Source organism: Podarcis raffonei, chromosome 6 (assembly GCF_027172205.1).
Source record: "Podarcis raffonei isolate rPodRaf1 chromosome 6, rPodRaf1.pri, whole genome shotgun sequence".
Lineage (NCBI taxonomy): Eukaryota > Metazoa > Chordata > Lepidosauria > Squamata > Lacertidae > Podarcis > Podarcis raffonei.
The window spans coordinates 1,358,206-1,375,744 of record NC_070607.1 but is presented as its reverse complement, the minus strand read 5'-3'; the positions used below and the strand labels follow the sequence as shown (position 1 = coordinate 1,375,744).

General features: G+C 42.9%; 1 protein-coding gene across 3 annotated transcripts in view; it reads left to right on the top strand.

Annotated features, from left to right (window-relative positions):
- The window catches only part of C6H1orf21 (chromosome 6 C1orf21 homolog), a 146,732-nt gene that overhangs the window by 51,397 nt on the left and 77,796 nt on the right, over window positions 1–17,539 (top strand). For all 3 annotated transcript variants that reach the window (XM_053391078.1, XM_053391079.1, XM_053391080.1), the window contains one exon: window positions 15,277–15,368. In XM_053391078.1, the coding sequence (XP_053247053.1) occupies window positions 15,277–15,368 (92 nt within the window). The remainder of the gene's footprint in view (window positions 1–15,276; window positions 15,369–17,539) is intronic.

Sequence of the window (17,539 nt, the reverse complement as noted above, 5' to 3'; positions counted from 1 at the left end):
CATGCTGGTCGCTTCGAGAACAAAGTCCAACCATCTCGTCCTCTGTCATCCCCTTCTCCTTGTGCCCTCCATCTTTCCCAACATCAGGGTCCTTTCCAGGGAGTCTTCTCTTCTCATGAGGTGGCCAAAGTATTGGAGTCTCAGCTTCAGGATCTGTCCTTCCAGTGAGCACTCAGGGCTGATTTCCTTAAGAATGGAGAGGTTTGATCTTCTTGCAGTCCATGGGACTCTCAAGAGTCTCCTTCAACACCATAATTCAAAAGCATCAATTCTTCGACGATCAGCCTTCTTTATGGTCCAGCTTTCACTTCCATACATCACTACTGGGAAAACCATAGCTTTAACTATATGGGCCTTTGTTGGCAAGGTGATGTCTCTGCTTTTTAAGATGCTGTCTAGGTTTGTCATCGCCTTTCTCCCAAGGACCAGGCGTCTTTTAATTTTGTGGCTGCTGTCACCATCTGAAGTAATCATGGAGCCCAAGAAAGTAAAATCTCTCACTGCCTCCATTTCTTTCCCTTCTATTTGCCAGGAGGTGATGGGCCCAGTGGCCATGATCTTCGTTTTTTTGACGTTTACCTTCAGACCATATTTTGCGCTCTCCTCTTTCACCCTCATTAAATTTAATTCCTCCTCACTTTCTGCCATCAAGGTTGTGTCATCTGCATATCTGAGGTTGTTGATATTTCTTCCGGCAATCTTAATTCCGGCTTGGGATTCATCCAGCCCAGCCTTTCGCATGATGAATTCTGCATATAAGTTAAATAAGCAGGGAGACAATATACAGCCTTGCCGTACTCCTTTCCCAATGTTGAACCAATCAGTTGTTCCATATCCAGTTCTAACTGTAGCTTCTTGTACCACATAGAGATTTCTCAGGAGACTAATGAGGTGATCAGGCACTCCCATTTCTTTAAGAACTTGCCATAGTTTGCTGTGGTCGACACAGTCAAAGGCTTTTGCATAGTCAATGAAGCAGAAGTAGATGTCTTTCTGGAACTCTCTAGATTTCTCCATAATCCAGCGCATGTTTGCAATTTGGTCTCTGGTTCCTCTGCCCTTTCGAAATCCAGTTTGCACTTCTGGGAGTTCTCGGTCCACATACTGCTTGAGCCTACCTTGTAGAATTTTAAGCATAACCTTGCTAGCGTGTGAAATGAGTGCAATTGTGTGGTAGTTGGAGCATTCTTTGGCACTGCCCTTCTTTGGGATTGGGATGTAGACTGATCTTTTCCAATCCTCTGGCCACTGCTGAGTTTTCCAAACTTGCTGGCATATTGAGTGTAGCACCTTAACAGCATCATCTTTTAAAATTTTAAATAGTTCAGCTGGAATACCATCACTTCCATTGGCCTTGTTATTAGCAGTGCTTTTCTAAGGCCCATTTGACTTCACTCTCCAGGATGTCTGGCTCAAGGTCAGCAACCACACTACCTGGGGTGTACGAGCCATCCATATCTTTCTGGTATAATTCCTCTGTGTATTCTTGCCACCTCTTCTTGATGTCTTCTGCTTCTGTTAGGTCCTTTCCACTTTTGTCTTTTATTATGGTAATGTTTGTACGAAATGTTCCTTTCATATCTCCAATTTTCTTGAACAGATCTCTGGTTTTTCCCATTCTATTGTTTTCCTCTATTTCTTTGCATTGCTCGTTTAAGAAGGCCTTCTTGTCTCTCCTTGCTATTTTTTGGAAATCTGCATTCAATTTCCTGTATCTTTGACTATCTCTCTCGCATTTTGCTTGCCTTCTCTCTCCCGCTATTTTTAAGGCCTCATTGGACAGCCACTTTGCTTTCTTGCATTTCCTTTTCATTGGGATGGTTTTCGTTGCTGCCTCCTGTACAATGTTACGAGCCTCCATCCATAGTTCTTCAGGCACTCTGTCCACCAAATCTAAATCCTTAAACCTGTTCCTCACTTCCACTGTGTATTCATAAGGGATTTGACTTAGATTGTATCTTACCGGCCCAGTGGTTTTTCCTACTTTCTTCAGTTTACGCTTGAATTTTGCTATAAGAAGATCTGAGCCACAGTCAGCTCCAGGTCTTGTTTTTGCTGACTGTATAGAGCTTCTCCATCTTTGGCTGCAGAGAATTAATCTGATTTCGATGCTGCCCATCTGGTGATGTCCATGTGTAGAGTCGTCTCTTGTGTTGTTGGAAAAGCGTGTTTGTGATGACCAGCTTGTTCTCTTGGCAGAACTCTATTAACCTTTGCCCTGCTTCGTTTTGAACTCCAAGGCCAAACTTGCCAGTTGTTCCTTTTACCTCTTGATTCCCCTTCTTTGGTGTCATTTCTATAAGGTGTTGTAAATCTTCATAGAATTGGTCAATTTCAGTTTCTTCAGCACCAGTAGTTGGTGCATAAACTTGGATTACTGTGATGTTAAAAGGTCTGCCTTGGATTTGTATCAAGATCATTCTATCATTTTTGAGGTTGCATCCCAGTACAGCTTTCGCCACTCTTTTGTTGACTATGAGGGCCACTCCATTTCTTTTATGGGATTCTTGCCCACAGTAGTAGATATGATGGTCATTCGAACTGAATTTGCCCATTCCCATCCATTTTAGTTCACTGATGCCCAGGATGTCAATATTTATTCTTGCCATCTCATTTTTGACCACATCCAACTTACCAAGGTTAATGGTTCTTACATTCCAGGTTCCTATGCAATATTTTTCTTTATAGAATTGGACTTTCCTTTCGCTTCCAGGCATATCCACAACTGAGCGACCTTTTGGCTTAGGCCCAGCCCCTTCATCAGCTCTGAATCTACTTGTACTTGTCCTCTGCTCTTCCTCAGTAGCATGTTGGATGCCTTCCGACCTGAGGGGCTCATCTTCCAGTGTCTTAACTTTTATATGCCTGTTGTCTTTGTCCATGGAGTTTTCTTGGCAGGGATACTGGAGTGGCTTGCTGGTTCCTCCTCCAGGTGGATCACATTTGGTCAAAACTCTCCACTATGACCTGTCCATCTTGGGTGGCCCTGCACGGCATAGCTCATAGCTTCTCTGAGTTATTCAAGCCCCTTCGCCACAGCAAGGCAGTGATCCATGAAGGAGATACAGCCACTATCCTTCTTTAAATTGGCCAGGTGTGGTTCCCTTCTTGTGGGATTCTTTAAGGAATTGGGCTCACATAATCCAGGGGAGAGACATTTCTTGTGAGTGCAGAACTGATTTTTTCTTTAAATGAAAGGATGGAAGTCCATAATGTCATAGGACAACCGTCTCCGAGTGTTTGTGATGTAGAGAAACACCTTTTTGAAAAGAGAACTCTAACCCACTTTCACTGCGTGCAGCTGAAACAACCCTTTCTACTCTGAATTGTTTTACTTGGCACTCTTGTATTTGGTACCAAAAATAGCTCTCGAAATAAGTTGTGGAAAAGGTGAGATGAAGGCAGCTATATAAGGCCCTGACTGTTATTTAGCTGCGTTGCCTGAGTTCGTAGAAGAACTTAGCATAACATTTGAGACTTATTATTATTTTGGTTTTTAATGATTTAACCTTGGAAAATAGCTGTTCAGTTACAGCAAAATGTAGAATGTTAGATGCATAAAACTCTCCAAGGGAAAGCAGAGCTATGTCAAGATGAAATGAGATATTTGTAGCTTGCACCATTCGAGGAGCTCATGCCCAACACTGTACAGTTGTACCTTTGGTTACAAATGCTTCAGATTACGATCTCCACTAACCTGGAAGTAGCTGCTCCTGGTTGCGAACTTTGCCCCAGGATGTGAAAGGAAATTGCGCGCCAGAGACACACGCACCGTGAGAGGCCCCATTAGCGAAAGTGTGCCTCAGGATAAGAATGGTTTCAGCTTAAGAATGGATGTCCGGAAAGAATTAAGTTTGTCACCAGAGGTAACCACTGTATGTAAAAGAAGGTTGGGGAACAGAGCAACTAGAACCAGGAAGGATGCAGTAGCAAGGGGCAGGTCACATAAGGACTGGTTTGGGAGTTCAGAAGTAGGTACTACAGGATCTGAAAGGGCACCCGGGGTGGCAGGAGTTCACCTAACAAAGCCCAAAGCTCACCTAAGTCCTGTTCTGGAAGCAGAGCCAGGTGTGGCAGCGCTCCTCCCCTTCAGGTAAAGTTCCAGGCATTTCAAAGGGTGCTTTATTGCACCATTCCTGGATCTCTGGTTGTGCCACCTGTCTTCTCCAGCAGAGACATCTTGGGATATAAACATCCCTGAGTTCCTCTGAAAGGTTTGAGCAGCCAGTCCTAGATTTAAAAGGTAATAACACCACCTCTTTGCCTTCCAGTGTTGCAGAGTTCCCTCCCTGGGCAGATTCAGAGCCTGCAACACTCCTACCTCTCAGGGATCTCAACCTAGCTGTTAGTTTATTATTTCAATTTCTATACCACCCTTCATTGAGTCTACGATACCAAAGTGGATTACAGCAGTGGACACATTGAACCATAAAAAATGCATTAACAATTTAAAATTAAAACACCAGATTAAAAAAAAAATCCAAAACAATCTTTAAAATACTGGAGTTGTAGATAGCATAAATAATGTCACTCCAAGTAAAACTAAGGGATTGCCATGGTTGGCACCCCCCCCCCAAATTACTTATTTTAGGAGTATTCTTTGGATCAGCCAGATATGGCCTTCTTATACCTTCTTTTTCTTTAGGCAGAGATGGGCAGTCTGGATCACTTCAGATCTCCTCTTTGTTGTTGATTTTCTGCTGTTGGCAGTGTCCCAGTGGTGGTCATGCCTTTATAGGACTAGCCACCTTTTACTGTTATTCCTTGACGCAAGTGTAACTGGACCCAGAAAGCTTATCATTTACAGGATCTGTAAGATTCATTTGCACCTCAGTTACACAGAATAGCATGTGGGGTTTGGAAGGTCAGTTGCTATGTTTCCTCTTAGATTGGCCAGATGTCATAACAGAAGGACACCATTTAAGAATTGTTTGTACTTTACACACAAACTAGGGGGACAAATTAATTTGTCCCTGACAATTGAGAACATTTGTTTGTGGAGGCTTGTTGTCATACTTTTTGATTTTTTTGATTGATTTAAAATAATATATTTTGCCTTTAGACCCGTTTGGGTCCACAAGGCCGCTTATAGTACATTACCAAAAAGTTTAATGCAACCTGAAGAAGTATATACGTATTTCTCAGAAGTTAGTCACTGTTTTGGCTTTCTAACAGGCATGGGCTCCCCTCCCCCTCAGTGAGTTGCTATGTTTGGATGCTAACAGAATATTCCGCCCCCCTACAATTCAGGATTTGAGGAAAGAGCAGATAGGTTATTGCAGAAACACTCTTAGTGCTTACTTTCAGTGTAAAGAAGGAGCGTTTTCTGCTAAGTGGAAGAGGAAGGACTTATAAGAAGGGTTGCAATATTATGGCTACTACCACACCATATATATATATAGAGAGAGAGTGAATCATAGCCACAGAAACAGTCACAATTATAATACTTTTTAAAAAGATATTTTGGAAGGTAGGGCTGATGGTTGTTTCTAACTTCTTGATTTTTTTTAAAGCCCACAGAGCATCTGTTAAGTGTGTGTATATTTCTCTGGCTCCACCTATTTGTGGTTTCCAGCTTCATTCTTTTCTAGGACTCATCAGTGGCTCCCCACAGAAATCAGCAGAGGCAGGTGAAAGGCAAGGCAGTCGTTCCTACTGGTCCTCTGGTATGAAAGGTGATCCCAAACTAGCTAAGGAAGTCTCCCTTCTCTGCTGTAAATTAAGGAGCAGCTGTTCTTGTGCTCCGCCATAGAAAGAATAACAGTGCAATTTGTCTGGCCTGTACTTTACTGAGCTGACATGTGCGTCAGCAGGAAGAAGAGGGAGCATGGAATGGTAAACACCATAAATGTAGGTTGCCAAAATCATTGAAAGCTGCTTGCCAAGGCTTATTACTCTGTAATATGGTTTCCTTGCTCCTGGTACATTCTGCAGTGCATGACTAAATGGGGAGAAACCCTTATTCCCTGCCAATATCTTTTTGACTATTTTGTACATGTCTAGAATGGAAATGCATCTTAATGTGTGCAGCAGCTTGTGCTGCTCTTTATTGGTGTTTAATAAATAATGAAATCGCCCTCAAAGTTGCATTCATTCAGCATTAATAAAGAGTAACACAAGCTGCTACACGTTTCATAATGTGTTTCCCATTCTTGATGTGCACAGAAAGGCAAACCTGCCCTGTAGGCTACTTAGAATATTAGATCGGTACCATGATTGTTTATTTTATATTTTCTGTCTTTGAAGTGTACTTGACACCCTGGAGAATGGGTGCAATTGTTAGAATTTCTGTGTGCCTTCAACAAATCCTGGATTTTCATTTTATGACTATGTAGTGTTGGATTGATCCTATCAAATATTGCCTATTAGCAGGTTGCATATCGTCAAATTTCCATAAGCTTCGTATTTTTTTATTGGAACATGTGATTGTATGATAACAGAGAAAAGATAAGATAAGAGAACTGCTTGTTTCCCAGACTTGCAGGAGTTCAGGTTACACAAGGACACACCCCTTATTTAGGGACACACACTTGCAACCTGTCCTCAGTTACATTGGCAGCACTGAGATGAAATAGTAAACTATGGTTTATTGTTGTGTGAATGGGGCTCAGGCTAGTGTAGTTCCTCCTCCAGCACAGCCACAAGGAGGAGATTCAATGTAGTTTTTGACTGCAGTTTAGCATTACGCTCATTGCCAGACAAACTGTGTTTATTTTTTCTTATGGTTTACTGAAACAAGCCAAACTTGGGTTATGAAGCTGCTTTGTTTCAATAAACCATCGTTAAGATTAATCACAGTTTAGGGTATGGTCCTAGTGTTAAATGGTGGTTAATTGAAAATGGGAGTGAATGTTTCAGATATCTGTGCAACTGTTCCAGTGCTCATACACACAAACATAAACCCTAGTTTACTGTTACCTAACTTCTCATATTGGTTGTGCTGTACCTGCAAGTGCCTTAGAAACAGACAAACAGACAAACAGACAAACATAGAAAGTCACCACTGTGACATATTCCAAATGGGAAGAGGAATCAAGACTATAATGTAGCCTAAGAGGACCCTAAGAAAACTGTAAAACTTCTGAGAGGGCCCAGACTCTGAAGTTCTCTCTGAAGACTGCAGTATTTGTGATTAGTACTAGTTCTAATAAAAAGAAAGTAATTATTTTTTTAAATGACCTTTCAGTTGATGAAGTCTGTCTGTCTAGAAATCCTATTACATTCCAGGCACTTTCGATATGGTTCTTGAGACACGGTGGTGGTTTTCATTGTCTTTTTTCTAATGTATCACTGTTGGAATCCACATTGTGTTGTAACCATTCCTTTCATTGCTTCCTTTGCCATTTTTCCCCTTCCCTCGTAATTGTTTTAGTAGTACATGCTGATATGCTCATTTATCACTGAGACCATTATTAATGAATGTCGTGCTTCTTCATTATGTTGCCATGGTAGCTTGGTGTGGGGGAATTATCTGTTTCCAGGTGGAAATCTTTATTTGCCATTCTGGTGGCTGAGTGTTTCTCTAAGCACATGTGCACACATACATAGGTATCTATACGTGATGTTGGTAATGCATCTCTTTCCTCTATACTCTACCTGCCTAATCACTGTTTAAGGTTAGCATAGCCAGCTGTTCTATGCCATGGATTCAAAGAGGTGCATTGTATACTGTCATAATCATTTCTACCTTTTCTCAGCATCTTTATTCTATTCTGTGCTTTTATCTATTTGTGTCCCCTTGTAACTTGTTTTGTGGTGGTGACAAAGCACATTCCTTCTACATAACTCTCCCTCTATTTCCTGTTTTAAACACTATTATTGGTCTTTCTTTACATGCAAAATCTAGAGTTATGGGAAATACTGGATGCTTTGCTCATCAATCGATTTTAAGTAGAGCAGAAAATAGTTGCTTGTTTTAAAACCAAGAACATTTGCACAAAGTGAAGAAATACTAAAACAACATTTGTGTAGCACTTTTGAGTGTTCAAAGCACTCACAGATTAGCACTGTAAGTCTTACAGAAACTTCATCAGATAGATAGGCCATTATAAGTATTCCCCTTATTTTGGCAGAAAGGAGCTAAGAGTATATAGAACGACCTAGTAGGTCTAAGCTGAAGAGAGATTGGAGCCAGGGACTTCTAACTCCAACCCCCCCCCTTTTTTTGCTCAGTTTCATTAGCTTACATGAAGCTCTTTGGTTTTTATAATAAATACAGGAAGAGGGTTGGCACATATCAATGTTTTACAGCAAATCCTGTTCTTTATCTTGCACTGCCTGGCTCCCAGTTGTGGTATCTTCAGAATTAACTGTTTTACTTGTGTAGTGCACACAGATTTATACACTGAAGCTCCAATAACTGATCTTCATGACACATTCTCCATTATCTTTACATTTGGCCTTTTAAAGGTAGGTCAGTATTACCAGCTTACATATTGCAAGTGGAGAATTGAAGGCCAGTTGCTTGTCCAAGATGATGTGAACCAGATGATGTGGAGAGCACATGGCGAGAGCAGCAGGCTGTGTGTTCACCCCAGCCAGTGTGTTGCAAAAGAAGCCATCTGATGTGTTGACATCAAAACAAGAGTTTTCCTGCCTCTGTTCTGTTTCAATAGCTGCCACTTAACAGGAGTGGAGAAATTATCAAGTTCTTTTCCTAGACAGAGCCTACTATGAGAGAGGAGAGGAGGAGACGAAAAGCTGCTGCTCTTGCTCTAAGAATATCAGAAAAGTCTGCTGGATCAGGCCAGTGACCCATCTAACCCAGCATCCTGTTCTCACGGTGGTCAGGCAGATGTGAAGCCCAAAGCAGCCCTGAGCATAACAGCACTCCCCCACTTCACAGCTTCCAGCAACTGGGATGCCGCAGCAACTCCAAGGAAAAATCTGTACTTGCTGCCTTGTGGGACACCTTCGGGAGAAGAAAAGGCTAAGGAGTGGAGTCCCTAATTCGGTTGGATGGTGTCTTGTATATCTTCTTCCGCAAGTCTTGCTGCCAAGCTGGTGCCAAGTGTCTTGTTCTGCTTTCCTTTGGACCACATCAGCGATGACAAGAGGGGCATCTTGACGTCTGGGCAGCCCAGGACCTCAATACACACTGCCCAGACTTGCGCCCTGGGAGATCACTTCCGCGCTGCAAACGCAGCAAAAACAATGCGGGAGACAGCAGTTAAAAGTTACCTGTGTCTGTAGCCACAGCAGGCACTGTGATTCTCCAGCGGTTTGCTTCAGCCTGGGAGGCACACCCCCTTGTCTCTCAAGATAGACGGATGCCAATAACAAACTTCTTTCAACATAAGCATCAGGATTAGTAGTCACTGATAGCCTTATCCTCCATGAAATTGTCAGATCCTGGTTTAAAGCAGCCATCACTACTTATTGTGTGAGTGAATCCCATAGCTTTGCTATGCGCTGTATGAAGAAAAATTTCTTTTATCTATCCTGAATCATCAAACGTTCAGCTTCTTTGGATGTCTGCAAGTTCTAGCGTTAGGAGAAAGTTTTCCTCCACCCACTTTCTCCATGCCAGGGATAGTTTTATACAGTTTTATCATGTTGTCTCTTACTTGCTTTTTTGCTAACCTAAGGAGCAGTTCTGCCCCAAGGCTGCCCAGTGAGTTTGTGTCAGAACTGAGAATTTTAACTGGGGATTGTTCAGCGTATAACTTCAAACATAACCACGTCATGTGCTCCCTATGAGTTGCCCAAGGCTAGCCATTGTAGGGGGAAGTGTAGGAACTAAAATGACATTTGGTCTGATCTAGCAAGGAACCCCTTACCAACATCTCGTTTTCCCTTGATAATGCCACTTGGAAAACAGATGTAGCTGTTCCACGCTGCCTTGCAGACACGGAGAATTTTGCATTCGAAATTGCCCCCAACACTCTACGTTCTGCAGCTGCTCTAAATCCCAATTATTATATGATATGATTATGAAGATGGATGGTGAACATTTGTTATGGTTTCAATATTTTTGAATTAGTTAATGCCAGAATACAAGTAGTAAGACTTTTTGCAGATTCAGCAAGATTTTTGACAACATTTGAATAATTGGTTATAAGATGAGCACTAAGTGTGATATATAGGGTACTCCTTGAATTAAATGACAATATTTTATTTATAAATGGAAGAGATGGTGGAAATTTCATTCCAGAGACGTAATTTGTTTGACGCTAGGAGAAAACTTGTTTAAAAATGCAAATATCTCCTTAATAACAATTTTGTTAATAACAGTTAATAACCATAGTTAACTAATGATTGTTAACCACTAGTAATAACATAATTTTTCTGCACTTAATTTCCTTCTGGCCACTGTTTACAATCCGCTCCTCCAAGTATATTATTTTATATATAACTCAGGATAAAACTTCATTCATCTGGTTAAAGTTGCCTCTAGTCCATGGAAACTTATGTTATCATGAATTGGTTGGTCTTTTAAAGGTGCCACTAATTCTCTTTTGTACTCTATAACCATGTACAGTGGTACCTCGGGTTAAGTACCGTATTTTTCCCTCTATTACACGCAGATTTTTTTCTCCTAAAAAGTAAGGGGAAATGTCTGTGCGTGTTATTGAGCGAATGTGTGGTCCCTGGAGCTGACAAGCGCGAGTGAAGGCAAAAATCAGGCAAATATCAAATCGTCCGGAGAAGGGAAGCCTTGAAAGGAGGAAGCTGCTGCTTTCCTGCATTCTGCCTCAGGGTCTTACTGCCCACCCGCTTCTGTTTCCTTACTGTGTTTGCTCAAACGGAACAAAGAGCAGAGAAAACCCCTCCCCTCCAGGCAAACAGAGTGGAAAGCAGAGCGTCCTTCCTTCTAATTCCTCTCCGTGCGTCTGGGACTCGAAGGCAACATGCAGGTTGGGGGGGGGGAGAGAGAGAGAGAGAGAGAGAGAGAGAGAGAGAGAGAGAGAGAGAGCTGGCTGGCTTGTGGGGGGGGGGACTTTTGCCTTCCTTTCCGGGGACTTTTGCCTTCCTTTCCTCCCTCCGGTAAAACCCCTCTCCTGCATTCTTAGCCAGCTGCTTCTCTGCACACCCCTCTCGGTGCTCCTTGTCGCTTCTATGTTTTTCCTTCCCTCCATACTTAAAACGTGGTTCCAATCACGGATCCACATGGATCCTCAGGATCTTTGCATTGAGTCACCCCAAATTCACCATCAGATCACATAGCAATGATCTGATGCAAAAACAGGGCTGCAATGGTGCAAAAACATGGTTACAAAGCACGGATCCACATGGATCCTCAGGATCTTTGCATTGGGTCACCCCAAATTCACCATCAGATCACATAGCATGTCCATGGCTACAGCCTGCACCAAAAAAATCACGCACCCACTGTTGCCTGGGGCTGCAATGGTACAAAAACGTGGTTACAAAGCATGGATCCACATGGATCCTTAGGATCTTTGCATTGGGTCACCCCAAATTCACCATCAGATCACATAGCATGTCCATGGCTACAGCCTGCACCAAAAAAATCACGCACCCACTGTTGCCTGGGGCTGCAATGGTGCAAAAACGTGGTTACAAAGCATGGATCCACATGGATCCTCAGGATCTTTGCATTGGGCTACCCCAAACTCACCGTCAAATCACATGTCTGTGGCCGCAGCATGAAGCACAAAAATGATACATCCACTGTTTCATTCAGAATTTTTTTTCCTTGTTTTTCTCCTCTAAAAACTATGTGCGTGTTATGGTCAGGTGCGTGTTATCGAGCGAAAAATACGGTGCTTAATTGGTTCCGGAGGTCCGTTCTTAACCTGAAACTGTTCTTAACCTGAGGTACCACTTTAGCTAATGGGGCCTCCTGCTGCCGCCACGCCGCCGGAGCACGATTTCTGTTCTCAACCTGAAGCAAAGTTCTTAACCTGAAGCACTATTTCTGGGTTAGCGGAATATGTAACCTGAGGTACCACTGTACCTTGTAAGAAGGCCTTGTACATCACATCTTGCTTGTAACATATATATTGGGGCACTTTCAAGCTGGCGAGGGGGAGAAACCCACAAAGATACCTACCTGAGGTGGCATGAGAAGGTGTCAGTTTCCTAAGGGATGTGCCATGTCAGCTAATACCTTGAACTGGTGCTAAGGCTACATTGCTTGGTGAACATGGACCTTTCATTACTTGATGTTGAGCTCACTGACATTTAGTTGAATTACAAGAGCAGGCAGCGATTGTGAATGTCAACATTTAAGCTAAAACCATAGTTCTTGGGCTTCGAAAGGCCTAGCGCTTGCATCTAAAGGGTAGTGGGCCGATTCCAAGATGGATATTTTAGCCTTGCTATGATTCATCTTGCGCTGCTCTAGGGTCATAATTAGTCCAATATTTCTCTTAACACTGACAGTCAAATTACCTAGAAGACACTTCTCAGGAGGAAACTCAAATATTTTCAACCTACCTCTGGCAAGTGATTTTTCATCTTGACAACACATGTTTTGAACGTCTTCTTTTTCATAGAATGACAAACAGAAATCCTTTCAGTGTGACAGAACTCAAACTTATGAGAGGATATGTGCCATTAATGTTCAGCATTGCGCGGAGAAAAAGGGGAGTGTAATCATAATATAATGCTGGTTAAGGGACCAAGTTGTGGGAGTAGATGCTCTCCCTCCCTCCCTTTCTTGCACAAATTCCACCTGATCCTCTTGGAATCATGTCTGTCGTATCTTAGCCCTGCTAAACACAATTATCTGTAGGCATTTGAAACTTAGCATTTCTGAACAACGCGGTTCAGTACCGTAGGCCTGCAACTAACACAGGAGTTATGTTCCGGGGATTGTGCCTAAAGCCAAAATAGTGTATACTGTGTTACCTCTGGTTATGAACTTACCGTATATACTCAAGTATAAGCTGACTTTTTCAGCACATTTTTTATGCTGAAAAAGCCCCCCTCGGCTTGTACTCGAGTGAGGCGGGCGATGGTGACAGAGGGACAAGCGGCCCGAAAGGAGCCCTTTCTCGCTGCTGGTCCCACCGCCCGCCTCTCACAAGGGCAGGCACAGGAGCCATGGGGAGGCGCTGTGCTGTGCCTCTCCCAACCGCGGCTCCTATGCCTGCTCTTGCGAGCGGCCCAAAAGGAGCCCTTTCAGGCTGCTTGTTCTTCCTCTGCTGCTGCCGCCACCACCAGGTTTGTGGTGTGGTGAACTGGCTTATACTCGAGTCAATACATTTCCCCAGTTTTTTGTGCTAAAACTAGGTGCCTCGGCTTATATTCGGGTTGGCTTATACTCGAGTATATACGGTAATTCATTCCAGAGGTCCGTTCTTAACCTGAGGTACCACTTTAGCTAATGGGGCCTGCTGCCATGCTGCCGCCACCCGATTTCTGTTCTCATCCTGGGTCACAGTTCTTAACCTGAGGTACTACTTCTGGGTTAGTGGAGCCTGTGACCAAAGTGTGTGTAACCCGAGGTACCACTGTAGTTGAAACACACTGGGTTCAATGGTGGGTGGGATTGCCAAGGTCATTTGCCCTGGAATCCTCCTCCCTTTCTATTTAAAAAAAATAGTTTTCCACATACATAAAGCTGAATGAGCACAATTTAAATGTGTATAAGTTGCAAGCTTACAGTATTGCGTGGAGAGCCAAGGTGTGGAAAGTGTGGTGCCTGTTTAGCCAACTATTAGGGAAGGACTCCTTTCCCTCTGAGTAAACTCTTGGAGCAGGGACATCCAACTCCCAAGAGGCTGCAATCTACTCCGGGGGGGGGGGGACTGGCAGTGATCTACCCATGGGGGGGGCAGGCCAAAGTTATTAGGGGAGCAGGTCAAAGTTGTGCATTTTTTTAAGGGGGGCTTCCCAAAGTTGTTGACCTTTTTTTAAACAGTAAATGTGCAGAATTAATTTAAATCACTCACCAAAAACGCAGCCACTAACAGACGAACGCAGCGCTACAGCAGACGACAAAGGAACACACACTAAACGTGACGTAGGAAAGGACTGAGTGGTGGAGACATGATTCTAAACAAGGCGAGCGATATGGATCCGGGGATCAACCTGTTGGTCACGGTCAACTGGTTGGCCACCCCTGTGTTCGAGGATGCGTGCCCATTGTTGGCAGTGCCAGAGGGCGCCGTGGCTGGAGCCCAAAGTGGAGAAAACCTCTCCCATCTCCCACCCTCTCTCTTCCCTGCTCTCTCCCCTCCCTTCCTGCCAAAGGTCTAAACAAATTGTTTGCAGAGGGCTTTTGAAACTAGGCCCTGTGGATAGAACCAGATCATTCTGTGCCAGTGTAGGAATTACATTAAGTGGGAAAGCAGTGCTCACGTCTTAAAAAAATAAGGAAATAATAAATAAAGATGGGGAAAGAGTGACTGTGCATCCAAATTCCAAAGCACATGAGTCGTCGTTGAGACTGAGGAACATCTGTGCTCCTCCTCTTCTCCCAGATTCCCTTTGGAGGCCACGGCTTCCTTCCTATCTCTTGTCCTTGCTGTGGTCCACCAAGAGCATTCTCTTCACTGCACATCCTCTCAATTTCCTGAGGTCTAAGCCTGGAAGATATTTGAACTGTGCATCTGTGTGGAATGTATATTCCTAGTACAAACTTTGAAGGGCAGTATGATTTTTTAAATCCCACCAAGCAATGTGTAAAGGAGTATGCCTTGTCTCTCTCTGTTTTCCCCGCTGCACCTATAATATGGGAATCTTCTTGTTCTACCTTACATGGTTGTTGTAAGGATTATTGAGTTAAAGCACATGGAAGATTACAAATTTAAGTGCCAAGTATCAATTCCACCTTCTCCCTCTAAGCAACGGTTGAGTTTGATAGCTATTTCAATTCCCTAATTCATGCTGTATGTTGCTTTCTTAACCACTCTAGTTGCTTTCCTAAGGTTCATAATAACGTGGACAGATTCTGGTGAGAATGTCCACCAGAGTTGCTTCACATATTGCCGCAGGAATAGATGTGCTGTACATCTGCATTGTCAGTTGCAGCTTGTACATGTTTGAAGCACACTGGTTTGGAGCCGTAAGGTACCCGTTCCATTATAATCTGCAAAGTGGTCCTTAGAGGCATCTCACAGTTCTCTTAACAGACTTGTTTTGGGTTAGTTGCAGTAAGTCCATAAAGTAAGTCCATAAAGAAGACCCGAGAGGAGCCTTCTTCATTAGACGGCTATTTGGAGTTATGAAGTGTTATGAAGTGTTATGGAGTTATGAAGAGTTATGAAGTGTTCACAGGATCATTGCTTGTGAAAACCATCTGCTGAGCTGCACAGGTTCTATAACTGTTCTTACATGTGTGTGTTTTCTCCTCTTGCTCCTCAGATGAGTATAGGATCAAACCTGTGGAAGAAGTCAAATACATGAAAAATGGAGAAGACGACCAGAAAATAGCTGCCAGAAACCAGGAAAACTTGGTAAGGGTTGAACATTATTACTTATTAAAAGGGTTTGACACAGGCTCTAGCTCTGTAATGAAATATAGAGTATGTAGAACACTTAGTGTACTGAAGGGGAGAGTTTTCTTGAAAATGCCATAACTATTTATAGCTCAGAGGAAAGCTGCAAAATGCTACCTTCCTCTGCTTGTCTTTATGAATTATCTTGCCCTTAATTTGGTGAAGTGTGCTCCAGTAGAATGGGCATTTGTATTCAGCCGCTTTGCAAGTGGTTATACTGTTTGGCTCGTGATGAATGTGTTTGTGTGCAAAGGAGCTGTTGCCAACACAGGAATTTACTGCCTTTTGAGAAGGAAACTGCCTACTTTTAAGTAGATGTCTGTCATTATTTACTCTCTGCATTCCCACCCTGAATTTTAAAGAGTGCCAACTCAGACACTTAAAAGATATATAATGTGCTTACAACCAGAGAACTTGCAAGGATCAGTGTTTAGTAATTTGCTGCAGATAAGAGTTAATTTCTTGTTTCCAGCTTTGCATTATGTGTTATCCACTTGTTTTATCCTCAGTGGCATACCTCTGGGGCTCGGATGTATGCTACAGTTCTGTAGAAGTAGAGAAAGAGTGCATAATTCAGCTTCCTGAGCATCACTGCATTCACATTTATACATTTGCTTATTTATTTATTTTAACATCACTAGTCCTTATAGCCACTAAGAGGTGTGTGTAACATTTTCTGAAATCTCAGAAGCCAGAGAGGTGGTTGAAACAGATTTCCCATAGTTGGGAGTGGAAATTCAAGTGCCCACTGTAGTTTCTTGCCCCTTCCTCAGTGGCTCAGTGAAAAACAGAATAAATTATGCAGCATTAGGGAAGACATGCCAGTTTGCATGAGTCACACAAGCCACAGAGTTCATGTTTCATTGGTGCAGAATTTGGGTTGCCTAGGCACAGAACCTTTTAAAAAAAGGCATGAAGTGCAAACACCTTTACATATGTATTCAGCATGACTTCCTTCTGTTTTTCCATGGTGATGTTTCTTGGGACATAGCTTTGCTATAAATTTATACTGGTTTTATGCCAGTCTGTCCTTGCAATCCCCAAAGAACCCTGGGAATTATAGTTTAGTGAGTATGCTAGGAATTCTTGGTTAGAGGTCCCACAAAATAACTGCAGTTCTCTATGATCCTCTGGTTTAAACTGTTAAACCAGTTGAAAGCTGTAGACATCTTATACATTTGAAACACATTATCTTATATTGAAACACACATCTTATACATTTGAAACACAAAGGAAAAAATAAGGAAAAAATAAATAAAAAGGAGCTGAGTGTCTGGGAAGGGATTTAAGGAGAATATTTATATGTTGAGAAGGAGGAAGTAAAATAAAGATGAAATATAAGAAGTTGGAAGGAAAGAGGACAGCTACAACAAAAAGCCCCCCCCCCTTTGGGGGTGGATAGTGTGTTTTAAGTAATATATTGATGTACTTTTAAAATGGTAGTAATAGAAATTTAGTAGAAGGGCTGAAGTCTTAGGAAAAGGGGGGGAGGGGTTGTTGATTTTTTTAAAAAAAGAGTTAAAATATATGAAAGGGGGAAATGTATGTATTATAAAATAGAAGATGGAGATGATAATAGTAATATAAAAATAATATTTTTTAAAAAAACCAATAAAAAACAAAATTTAAAAAATTCTCTACTTTTAAAAAAATTCCACACACACACACACACACACACACACACACACATATATATATATATATGAGAGAGAGAGAGAAAGAAAAATTGAAAATAGAAAAAAAGCGAGGTCTTTTCCAGTGGGCCTTCCCCTGGGCTCCGGCTTCCTTCTAGCTCACTAGCCGTTGGGGAGGTGGGCTCGGGTTGGTTGGCCTGGGTTCAGCTGCGTGTTTCCTTGCGGCCTCCGCCAGCCCTCCTTTTCCTTGGTGGCGGCAGTGTAGTGGCGGGGCAGCAGGGTCAGGGCTTCTCCTTTCCCCCTACGTGCTCCGGATGGTCGGGCATCTCTCTCTTCCTTCTCGCTGGTGCGGCGCCGCAACAGCAGTGGCGGGGGCAGTGAGATCAGGGCTCTTCCCCTCCAAAGGTCCTTCTCCGCTTCTCCTCTCCCTCGGCGGCAGCAAGGTCGGGGCTCCCGCCTTCCTCCTCCGGAGAACCAGCGTGCCGCAAGGTGGGT